Source organism: Anthonomus grandis, chromosome 22 (genome assembly GCF_022605725.1).
Source record: "Anthonomus grandis grandis chromosome 22, icAntGran1.3, whole genome shotgun sequence".
NCBI classification, from domain to species: domain Eukaryota; kingdom Metazoa; phylum Arthropoda; class Insecta; order Coleoptera; family Curculionidae; genus Anthonomus; species Anthonomus grandis.
Genome location: NC_065567.1, coordinates 42,272,943 through 42,285,864, shown reverse-complemented (window position 1 = coordinate 42,285,864; position 12,922 = coordinate 42,272,943). Strand labels below are relative to the sequence as shown.

Genomic DNA, 12,922 nt, shown 5'->3' with positions numbered 1-12,922 from the left:
AGTTCTTGCAAAAGGAATCCGCCGCAACGAGAAAACCGCAATTTGTCAGAAGATGACTATATTAGAGTTGTTACTCTTCACGAAGAAGGGTATACCCAAATTCAACTTGCTGAACGATTAAATGTCAACCAGTCAACCATCTCCAGAGTTTTGAGTCGGTTTACACAAACTGGTAGCAACATTAGAAGACCAGGCCAGGGTCGTGGAAGAGTTACAAACTTTGCTGAAGACCGATTTCTACGAATTTGTATCTTGAGGTAACGGTTTGTGACTAGCACTTTCTCAGAAAATGAGTTCCTAGAGCATTACAATCTTAGAATAATTCAAGACACAATCAGGAGAAGCCTAGCGGACACTAAGATAAGTCCTATTAGAGCAGCTACTGGTCCATTACACACTATAGTATAGATCATAGGAAACGAAGACTATAATTCGCTCTATGTTTTGCGCTGAATCCAGATACTGTCTTTTTTCTGACAATAGACGTAATAGAGAGTATTGAATGCCAGGAGAACGATATGCGCAGTGCAATATAGTGGGAACCGCTAGTTATAGTAGAATGCCAGCAATGGTGTGGGGATTAATATGGAGCGCCGCACAGAATTAGTACCTACTTATAGATAGAGGACGGCTTACTATACAGGGGTAAATTTTAGACATTTTAGAAGATTATGTTCGCCCCCATTGTTGGACATAATTTCCTGCTTATGCACGACAGTGGTAGACCACATGTGGCAATGGTGGTTCGGGAGTACCTCGAAGAAGTCTAAATCGCTGCCATGGATTGGCCACCCAGAAGCCCGGATATAAATCCAATAGAGCACATGTGAGATATCATTGCAGATGACTGCGATAGTTGCCCAAACAACTTGTATAACATTTTGAGAACACATTCTGAATTTTAGTTTAGTTATTTATAAATTAAACTAGAAAGATAAAAAATTAGCTGGAAGGATAAAAAAAACATTCGAAAAAAGTTTCTGTCTGATTAATCTGAATGTTCCTTCGCAAGGCTCAAGGGTGTGAAAGAAAATAATAGGAGAACCTAGGATAACAAGTAGATTCTAATAATATCTGACATCCAGGGTTATATCAAAGCTGGTATGGAACTATCTACTGTAACCGTAACAATATAAAAAGAATTATGTCGGTAACAGGAAATAAGAAAGCGAATGAACTTTTTAGAAGAGGAACTGCTAGTTCCTTTATTGGCCCAAAGCCTGCATTGGAAATATCAAAGAATACCACGCATAAAAAAATACGAACCTGGGTTAAGCAACAACACCAAATTCATTAAAATGAGATAGTTCAACAGACAATATTTTTATGATATATTGCATACATGCTAATGCAGGACAGCTCAAAGTATGCAAAGTATTAGAATGGGTAGAATAAATAAACAATGGAGTGAAAAAGTGAAAGCTGGATGATCCCAGGAAGAATAACGAAAGATGATTAATAGGGGTATTATAAATACAGTGCATCCGTAAAGTAGCGGATAAATTCAATAAAAATGAAATGGACTGTTTCTGAAAAAAAACCCCGAACCCGTCGATTTTAATATTGGGTTTAGGGTTTTTCTACGTAGAAATTAAATATACAGGGTGGCTCAAAAAAAGATATGACGTCATCAATATGTTTTTTAAATAGAAACCACCAATTTTTAATGCAGAATCAGAAAGAACGCATTTTTTATACATTCATTACAAAGGATATGGTACAAATAAATAGTGGTTACATAAGCAATTTTGAACGAAAAATGATAATAAAATGTAAAATTTAAGAAATTCCTATCTAAATTAAATGTTGGTATTTTGGTTTTTTAGTTGTTGTTCTCGTTATTGTTGTCAGTGTTAAAAAGTGAATGCATTTTGGTGCAACTATTTGAAGTATTTTTATATTTTGCAAGTGGTGTTTTTTTTTTTGAGAGGTGAAAGCAGTGTCATCCTGCTTTTTATTAGTAACTACACTTTATTACCTACTGTTATTGTCTGAAATATAACAAAATTAACCAAACGTGAAAGATTCGAAATCTTGTGCATGATTGGTTTCGGAGATATGTCGCGTACTCAAAAGGAGGTGGTTCAGTTGTTTAATGTAACTTATCCTGATCGGTCGCCTATTAGCTAAAGCATGGTAAGCAAAGTTGAAGCAAAGTTTCGTGAATTCGGGCATGTTTGGGATACTCAAAAAGCTGGTCGGGGTTTAATAACTGTAGATAATGAACTTAACGTTCTGTTAACGGTCCAAGATAATCCCAAAGCCACAATCACAGACAGGGCTTCTAATGCTAAATTATTGCGATCTACTGTGCATAAAGTATTGAAAAAAGCAAAGTTCCACCCTAATAAAATATTCTTACTTCTATCGGAAGATGATTTCGATCGACGAAATGAATTTTGTGAGCAAATGCAGCAATTATCTAATAATAATAATAATAGACAGTTTATATTTCCCCTCATAAGATATTACATAAGCTCACTTATAGATATAGATAAGTTTACAATATAAATATAAATATAAATACAAAGAAAAAAAACCATCAGTGTGTATTAATTCAGCATGTAACTGTAAAGAGGAAATAAAGGTCATGTTTCAGCTTCCATCAGAAGAAGGGGCTGCTAGGACCTTGGATATTACACTTATAATTAAAAGAAAATCGCGAACCGCATTATAAACTATACGAATAGTATGCATACCCTACATCCATAAGTAACCGAAAAGAAAAAAAATCTAAATTATCCTAGCTTACTTATTATTTACTAATAGGAGGCAGGAAAGGAGGAACGAGGGGTACAGGTATATTGACTATATTTCTGTTGTAGACATATAAAATTTTATATTTCCAAACGCGCGCTAGATACAAGCACGGAATGCTGACACAAAAGAGAGCAGAACCAGGGCTACAGATTTACCAAAAGATCAGATTTAGATTTAGATCAGATTTAGAAAAACCCCAAATTTTGTATTTATTAATTTTGGACACAATATTGTAAGAAAATGACTTTTTAAAATTTTCTTTCTTATGTAAAGGTATAGACAAAAGGTTAAGTCTGGGAATATTTATATTGTGAACGTCAGTATGATATCTGAGCTTATTATAGAGATATGGTGATGCTTTAAATTTCATTATTTTGTAAAAAAAAACATATGGAGTGCAACTCTCGGCGATTTAACATATTAAGCCATTTAAGATCAACTAATTTATGTGATACCCTTTCCCTGCGTCTAATTCCACAAATAAACCTTATACACGAGTTCTGTAATTTTTGAATTCTTGACATGATCCAAAACTGCCCTTCTGATCTTGCTTGGATTTAATTTAAGAGAATGATCTGTCGAGACGCTATTTACTAGAGCAAGGTCAACATTCAAACAAAAATTAGCTCTTTCAACATTACTAGCATTAAATGACAAATATAATTATGTGTCGTCCGCGTAGAGGTGGTATTTACAGAATTGCAATTTATTCATGAAAGCCGACGTAAAAATGTTATACAAGAAAGGACCCAGAATGCTACCTTGAGGGACGCCAGACCTTACTATTGCCACCCTAGACTCATCTTCTCCAAAGTTCTATCACTTAAAAAAGATAAAATTAATTTAGTAGGTGTAGTATTAAAACCAAAAAAATGTAAAATAATAATCAAAAGTTCGTGATTTAGCATATCAAATACTTTAAGGTAATCAAGTAGTGTTAAAATCATTGCATCACCCTTGTCCAAACTGGCGACAACCTCATCGCTGACGTTAGTAAGAGCGGTAATATAGCTGAAACCCTTTCGAAATCCCGACTGTTTTTGTAATATTCTTATCAGTAACATAGGCGGTAATTTGTTTTTCCATTACTTTTTCCAAAATTTTTAAAAGGGCTGGTAAAATTGAAATTGATCTAAGTTCGCCATAATTTAAGGGATTATTTTTTTTAGGAAGTGGCAAAATAAAAGCAGACTTCCAAGATTTTGGAAAGTAGGAATTTAACAAACAACTATTTATAATATGGGTGATAAATGGACAAAAAAGAATTATTAATGTTGTGTTTAAATTATCAGGCCCAAACGCCTTAGATTTAAGTTCAATAATTAAATTTGATACTAAATTTTCATCGACTGGTGTAAAACAAAATAATGGTGGAAACTTCTGATTAGATTTATAGAAATTGAAGGTTTCATTTGTCGGGGGAGTAATATTATAAGTTAAATGACTGAACCAATCGTTAAGTTCATCGACTTTTTTTAGATGTTCGGGAATTTGTCTAGATTTGTAACTTATTATATTCAACTTATAAAGCTCCTTCCATTTGTCTCAAGTAGTGTAGTTTTGAAATTTGTTATTTAAATAAGCCTTTTTTTCATTACGTATGGCAGTGATGGTAAAATTTCTTATCTGCTTATAATAGTTCCAATGTTCCAAATTTCTTGTTCTTCGAAAGCGCATTAAAACCCGATTTCTGTGTTGACTCATTATTTTTATATTATCACTAATCCAAGGACAGTAAGGTCTATTTTTACAAGTTTTAACAGTAAGAGGTGCGTGAATATCTAGTATATTAAGCATATGGTTAGTGAGGATAGAAACTTTTTCATCAATATCTTCAGAATCATAAATTTGATGCCAGGGTGCATTTTCTAGATCAATCTGAAAATTATCAAAGTGAATTCGTGTAAAAGGTCTGTAAGAAAACGTATTGTTTTCGTTATTTAATTTATTTAGTTGTAGATTACAGTATGTTAAAAAATGATCCGATATATGTATATTCGGATAACAATAATTTTATAAAACGGATCATATTTTCTGACGAAGAACGGTCATGTGAACAGACAGAATTGTCGATACTGGGCGACCGAAAACCCTCATTGGTTCACAGAATGTCATACACAACACACTCAAAATACCGCACCACACATGGTGCGGTATAGTGAAAGAAAGAGTTTTTGGATCTTACTTTTTTGATGAGACTCTCACTTGTGAGAGGTATTTGGACTTTCTTCAAAATGTTCTTATCTCCGCTCTAATGTGACTCTGATGAACTTTGTATCCGAATTTGGAAGAACCCGACATGCACCAACGTGATCTTTTTTTTAAACAAGATGGAGCCCGGCCACAGTATGCTTTAACCGTTCAAAATTATCTAGATGAAGTTTTTCCAAATCGTTGGATAGGTAGACGAGGGTTCATTGAATGGCCACTCAGATCGCCAGATTTACTTAAAAAGTAAAGTGTATGTTACCAAACCAACAAGTTTAGAAGATTTAAAAGATCAAATACGCTAGGAAATTGGAAATATTACTCCATATGTCATTGACAACGTTTAAAAAGAATTTTTAAATTGCCTTGGTTATTGTCAGGTTGTTAACGGTGCTCAATTCGAACATTTAATTTAGATAGGTATTTCTTTAATTTTACATTTTATCATCATTTTTCGTTCAGAATTCCTACGTAACCACTATTCATTTGTACCATATCCTTTTTAAAAAAATGCGTTCTTTCTGATTCTGCATTAAAAAACATATTTAAACACCCTGTATATTTAATTTCCACGTAGAAAAACCCTAAACCAAATATTAAAATGAACAGGTTCGGGCATTTTTTTTTAGAAACGGTCCATTTCATTTTTATTGAATTTATCCGCTACTTTTCGGATGCACTGTATATTACCCCTTGCATAACTCAATTAGCATAAATGCAATAAAAACATAAAGAATTGGGTAGTTTACTGAATAAAGAGTTTGATTAAAGAATCAGTGTTAATTAATAAATGTTACTATTATTTATTATCATGCTTATAACTTTAATTATGATATTTTATTTACGTATGAATGAGACAGAATAATAATAATAATAAATTAATTTCATTATCTTTAATACTTTTAAGAGTTATACAAAGTCTAACTTTTATATACATATTCCTATTTTTTGGTAACATATATCCACTTAATCGAACTGGATAAAATGATTACAAATGAAAACACCCATGCTTGGAATGTTCAATTATGTAATTTTTCAGTATATGCTTTTAGGATATAAAATTCTTATCATTGAATTAGCCCTTAAAGCATGCACTAATTATGTGAATATTTGAAGAAACTTAGATTTAGAACTATACACAACTGGAAGATTGTCAAGTATCAGGCCTAATTAAAACTTACATTTATTCGTTAATATTCACAATCATGCTGCCACTAAGCAAGACCCTATTCTATTTTCTACCTGGAATGCTGTAACTAGTGCCTAGAAACTGACCCAGTCCAAAACGTGAACTTTTTCTTTTTAGTATAGGCGCAGAATATTGACGATTGTAAACTTTCTCTTTGGTCTCAGAAATGTACACTAAAAATACAAGTGATTTATAGCAAAAATGCTTATCATAAAGCTAATATCTGAAAACATGACCAATAAAACTATTTAACTTTATAGGCTGCAGTTAGGATCTATGCGTTGACTCAATTTTTTTTTTTTTGATTTGTTTGAAGGAAAAATAATACGTCTTATAAGAAAAAGTAAAATGTTTTAAATTCATTCAAAATGGCGAACTTTCTGAAAATATAGGTCATCTTGGATTTTAAACCTATATGGAAATGAAAAAATGAAGGACCGTGCACACTTTAAGTATAGTGTCTTTTCTTCGTATTCAAGGGATCTAGAGCTGGTAGCCCTGAGATGGTTGGTCGAGTATGCTAAATAGTTTCTAAATCTCTTGCAGTTTCCATAATCAAAAATTATTAAATATTAAAGCATGAAGAACTTGGAATTATATAATAATTGTGAAGATATCAAAAAAAGCTCGAAAACTAGATATATTTTCGTTCTAGGATCTAAGAGAGTGATCGATAAGAAAATGTGTTGACTGACAAAAAACCAGTTTTTTACTCCCTATTTAGCCTGAGAAGTATCTATCGACTAGCAAGTTTAGTAAAATTTGCAGTGCTAATGTCAGAATATACAGGATGTCTTTAAAAGCTCTGCAGAAATACTGTTAATTGTTGAATATTGTGTATTAAAGTTTCAATGTAAGGGTAGAGAAAGAAAGATTTCCAAATCGGCCCACATATCAAATATTTGCTGTAAAGAGATGGTTTGAATTGAATTGTCGAAACAGTGGGCTGCCAAGGCAGTTGTGCATATAGGTCTCCTGATGGACCCGTCATGCCCCATCGGGGGTTACCAGAGCTTAACGGCCTTAGAGTGCTGGGCACTCCCCGACTACATGGTCAACGGTCTCATCCTCCTCACAGCACCATCGGCATTCCGGGTTGTCCGCAATACCGATAGTATGGAGATGGAGCTTCTTAAGTGCCAGTGACCGGTTAAAAGACCTGTCACTAGCCGAATTTCGCGTCTTTTTAGGCGTAGTAAATTTTTGGTGAGACAGGCAGAGGGCCCACCTATGTGCGCTTTGGCCTTTCTCATACCAAGGGACTCAGTCCATCTTCGGTGGGTTCACTTGTCCAGCAGACCCTTCATTGACGCGACCGCAACGCATTTGGCGATACCAACTATGGATTCCGGCCCCATCGGCACATTCGCGTCTGGTGGATTCCAATCTGGCAAGAGAGTCCGCTTCCTCATTACCTGCATGGCCTGCGTGGCCAGGTATCCAGACAAGCTGGACCCTGCAGCCAACCTGCACCAGTTTTTTTAGGACTTTTATGCACTCTAGTACAAGCTTGGAGCTTACCTTTGCGGCCGTGATAGCCTTAATGGCAGCTCCGCTGTCCGAGCATATTGATACGACTGTAGGATTTTCTGTCCGCATTTTAATACAGCGAATACTTCGGCTGGAAGACAGTGGCGTGCTCCCCCAGCGAGTATGCCCTACTGATATGTGGGATCTCACCACAAAGCCCTGATCCAGCTCTGTTATTCATTTTGGAGCCATCTGTGTACCAGATGGTCCCCCTATTTAGCAATGCAGGTCTGTTGGAATGCTGCCACTTCTCTCTACCTGCAATGTGCATCCCGAATCCCTCGCAGTCCACAGTCACTGGAGCCATGCAGTCACTGCCCATCAGAATGAGAGGACATTCCTGTATGTCCCGTGACCAAATTTTTACGTGACCGGTCTCGCCAGCACGTAGTTCGCCGAGGACGTATAGCCTGTACGCAGTTCTCGTTGCCTCGAATTGCACAACGAGGTCCAGAGGCGGAAGGCTCAGCAGAGTTTCGAGCGCTCTAGTTGGCGCCGTTCGCATGGAACCCGTTATGCTAAGACATGCAAGACGTTGGACTCTGTCCAGTTGAGCACAAATTTTCGCTTTCTCCGTACATGGCCACCAAACTCCGTACAGCCCCGTATGTGAGAAGAGGTCTCACAATGCGCGAGTAGATCCAGTGGAGGATCTTAGGAGACAGACCCCAGTATTGCCGAAAGCCCGCCTGCAGGCCCATAGCGCGCAGGTGGCCTTCTTCATTCTGGTGTCTGCATGATCGTACCAGGAGAGTTTGGGATCTAACTTGATTCCCAGGAATCGAACTGTCCTGGAGTAAAGCAGCTGCACGCCACCTAGAGATATAACAGGGGGCGTGGCAAAGTTACGTCTCCTCGTGAATAGTAGGAGCTCTGCTTTTTTGGGGTTGATCCTGAGACCCCCGAGAGGCACCATATGTCCACCATACGCAGGGCTCTCATCATAGGGCCCCGAATTGAGACGGCGTCTTTCCCCGGGAAAAGGATTACCAGATCATCAGCGAAGGTAGTGTGTATAGGCCAGAATTTTTTAAAAGATTTATCAAAATGTCGACCACAAGGCACCACAAGGTAGGGGACAATACTCCTCCCTGCGGGCAGCCCCTAGCCGCTAACGTTTCGACAATCTCGTTGTTGAGCTAGGTAGATACATGACGTTTCGAGAGCATGGCCTCTATCCAGCTAACCAAACAGGGTGGTTTCGCGAAACCAGTAGTTTCATTTCTGTAACTGCATGAATTTTGGACAGGACTAAATTATAGAAATGATCGAGAAAGATCCATTAATTCATAGATTAAGAAACCCCCAGAGTTCGATGTTATGTGGTTAAAAATAATAACTGAAAGAACCACAAAGTATTTCTGCTTGCTCTACAGACCACCCAGCGCAACACACTACAACAGGCTTTTCACCGACCTTGCTAATAAAATCAACGATCTGCAACCAAACCATCCAAGTGCAGAAATTGTTACTGCGGGAGACTTGAACGTCCACAATGTCAACTGGTTGACGTATTCTAACAGAACTGATGATGAGGAGCGCCAAGCAGATGACTTTGCGATTCGTCATGGCCTAATGCAGCTTATACGAGAGCCAACCAGAATCCCTGATAGGGAGATTTTGCTAGCCTCTTCGATCTATTTCTCGTGGCAGATCCTAACTTATAAAATATTACTGTGCATGCACCATTAGGAATATCAGATCACAAATTAATAATTAGAAGTAAAAACTTAGGATCTATTTATGCCTGTTCATAAGTTTGACATTATAGACTAGCCAACTGGAGACTTTTTAAACAGTTCCTCTGTTCGTTTAATTGGAATGATGTCTATTTCAAGACCAATATTCCTTCAGTGTTTGCGATCGAGAGTTCAAAGCTGGTTTTGGCATGTATGAAGGCTTATACTCCAAAAACTTTAAAAAGCTCTTCAGACAACAAAGTTCGATAAAAATTACACCAAGGTTTCAATAACAAAAATGCTGCTTATCGCAAATGGTGCCAGACCCAAGCCCTGCATATCGTATAAACTTTGTTGCCTTGAGAAATGACGATCGATACCTGCAAAGAAAAATATAATAAGAGAGTGAAGAACAAACTTTGCCCAAATGGATCAAGATCGTTCTGGTCTATAGCAAAAGCAATTGGTCAAGGTTTCTGTAGGTCAAAAATTCCATCGTTGACTAGGGAAGATGGTTCCATTGCAATTACCGCAATAGAAAAGGCGGACTTGCTGGGTCAGATATTTGTACCAAATTCAACCGTAGACCCATAAGGCAAAACACGACAGAGTTTGCTAAGAAAGACTTCTTTAATACCAGAAATAATCTTCCGTCACAGAGATTTTGAAAAAACTCTCAATGGCTTGAAAACTAACAAGGCCACCGGCTCTGACACAATGGCACACGGTATTAAAAAGTGTGCGGTCGTGCTGATACTACCGTTGAGCAAACTGTTTTCTCTTTCATGCAGGAGAGGTCTCTTCCCTGAAGACTTGCGCTGATACAACTAATACCCAAAAAAGACTGTGCCTATCAATAACCGACCGATTGCTTTAGTCCCAGCAACCGCCAAGGTAATGGAGAAGTTTGCCAACCAGCAAATTTTGAATTACCTGGAGTCCACCAACATCATTAGCGACCGTCAGTATGGTTTTCGAAAATGCAGATCTACTGGCGATTTGTTGGCCTATGTTTGGACCGAGGTTATCGAGAATTATGGTGAATTCTGTCCAATAGCTCTGGATATTTCAATAGAGTCTGACAAGAAAACTTCTTAAACAAACTCTATTCTTATGGTTTTCGACCACCTCTCGTTGCTTGGCTTAGAAGCTTCGTCGAGAACCGATCCATCCAGGTTGTCGCTGATGGACACACCTCACAGAGGGTTCAAATGAACGCTAATGCCCCTCAGGAATGCATCTTGTCTCCCACCCTGTTCCTGTTATATATCAATGACTCCTCGACAAGACTTTTAATCGAATTTACGGCTTTGCTAATGACAGTACATTAGTATCTTCTTTTAAGTCGCTCCACCAGATAACTTCAGCCAACACCCAGTGGCATAGGCTTCGCCAGGTAACTAGTATTAATTTCAGCAATCTGATTGACTTTAACGTAGCTAAGACTCAGGCTGCTGTATTTACAAATGCTGCCTCTGCGGCCCCAAACCTTATGGTGTCCGAGCTTACTTTGCCGCCGTCAGTTCTTTTGATGGAGCAATCTATCTTGGCATGATCATGTAGCGGAAATAGCTGAAGCGGCTTCTGATATCTTGGGGCTTTCTTTGAAACGAAAAGGTTGTATACAGCGCCACAGGTTTTAACGCTTTACAAGTCTCAAATATGTCCATCTCTTAAGTATTGCTTTCACATATGGAGCTCTGCATCCAAACACACTTTGAAGTTGCTTGATTTCATCCAGAAGAGGGCCATACGTCTTATAGGAGATCCACATATAATTAGAAATCTAGTCGACAGGCAGATGCGACTCATGAATATCGAATCGGCATGACGTCTAGAACGTCGCTCTATCGGGACACCTTTTATTGGAGAAGTGCATCGCCATGAATCAAGTCTTAAAGCAAGTCTTTCCTAAAAATACAACTTGCGAACTTTAAGAAAAATATCCACAGACACCTTCGTAACTCTGGCGGTACTCGTGATACTAGTAAAAAAAATATAGGTATTGCGGATAATTCGGAATGCCGGTGGTGTTCGGAGGAGGATGAAACTGCAGACCAGAGTGCCTCATTGGTTTTTCAAAGGCTATTAGCACTTGGTAACCCTCAGTGTAGTATTAGGAGACATGGTCCCCCCTGCCTTATAATTCATACGTTTATTTATTAATATGAGTTTGCCGGCTAGAGTACATGGTGTGGAAAATTAAGAACCCTTACAAAATATTGAAAAAATTTTCCATTGTCGTACAAATACTGTCTAACAATTAAAAGAACAACAAAACAAACGCTCAAAATCCACCATAAAACAAAAACAGTTAATTAAAATTACAATTACATTTTTTGCCCCACTAGGGCACCTCATACAAATAGCTCTCATATCTGGGAAAACGTAAATTTATAGTAGAAAAAATTACCTGATATTTTTAGAAAATAGTGCTTTTGGGATAAAAAAAGGTTCGTCCCATAATAGTTAATTTAAAACGAAGTACTCACCACACAGTCTACTAACAGCCGAAATCCAAATCTACTTTATTCTTAGAACATTGAAAGGCTGAAATTAGTAAACAACAACTTTGTTTGAGTCCAACATGTACAAAGGGGCAAGAGGTGTGGTTTGTTTACATACATATTTATAGATTCTCTGTTATTAAGTCTACACAAATTTCCAACGGAGGAAATTTTAGATATATACTTATAAATATACTTATTATAGAATACCATTATAACATTAATTTAACTTATTTGTGTTGTATTTTACACAGTAAAATTTAAACACCGGAAGCTTATGCGCCTGAGCGATACGCGTAGTATCATCTGTCAAACGGCTTCTTGTTTATATTCGGGATTTGTGTATTTTTTTTCATTTTTGGTTTAAAAAGAAAAAAGGTTTTATTTAATTTTAGTGTTTTTTTAATGGCTAGGATGGCAAAAACTTGTGTCGTTTGTCCCGCATCATGATAAGGCGATTCAAGCCGATCTTTTCACAAGTAAGTACCGATACTTTCATAACATCAATCACATCATAGGGCTACCATCATCATAAACGTAGAATAGGGGATCTTATAGAAATAAACCTAATAAAAACTTGAATGTGAAAGTGTGCGTGAAGTTTGTCCAAGGTCTTATTAACAGAATTTTATGTTTTTTGTTGTTGTTTTGGCAAAAAAAGACATAATACCTATGTACATATCTATATATAGTTATGTTTTTTTTAATATAGACATTAGGTTGATAGATGAGACTACTAATTTTTTATTGCCTTTAAAGAATTTTGAAATTTATTTAGATATTGATATCTATGTATAAAGTTAATTTTGTCTTTCCCTAAAATTTGTTTGATTATTTTTTTTTTAATTTTACTTTAATGCAACTTACAATAATATATACAGTGTGTGTCAGCCAAATGGAATAAATTAGCTTATAGGTAGAGGGAGCGTGTTGGAAAAAACGCTCGAACACGTCGATTGGTTTTTATAGTTGCGCATTTCTTTTCATAAAAACTTTTTATACAGGGTGTACCAGATAACGGTGGTCAATCCAACTTTCTTAGTTTAAAC

At 36.8% G+C, this 12,922-nt stretch overlaps 1 protein-coding gene and 1 long non-coding RNA gene across 11 annotated transcripts in view; one reads left to right on the top strand and one right to left on the bottom strand.

Annotated features, from left to right (window-relative positions):
- The window catches only part of LOC126748529 (protein unc-79 homolog), a 218,350-nt gene that overhangs the window by 73,625 nt on the left and 131,803 nt on the right, over nt 1-12,922 (bottom strand). For 6 of the 10 annotated variants that reach the window (XM_050457825.1, XM_050457827.1, XM_050457828.1 and 3 more), the window contains one exon: nt 6,211-6,330. The exons of 2 other annotated variants lie outside the window; for them this stretch is intronic. In XM_050457825.1, coding sequence (XP_050313782.1) covers nt 6,211-6,330 — 120 coding nt within the window. The remainder of the gene's footprint in view (nt 1-6,210; nt 6,331-12,922) is intronic. 2 more of the 10 variants (XM_050457826.1, XM_050457834.1) reach the window with 1 other exon arrangement.
- The window catches only part of LOC126748535 (uncharacterized), a 36,724-nt gene that overhangs the window by 9,078 nt on the left and 14,724 nt on the right, over nt 1-12,922 (top strand). The window lies entirely within an intron of this gene.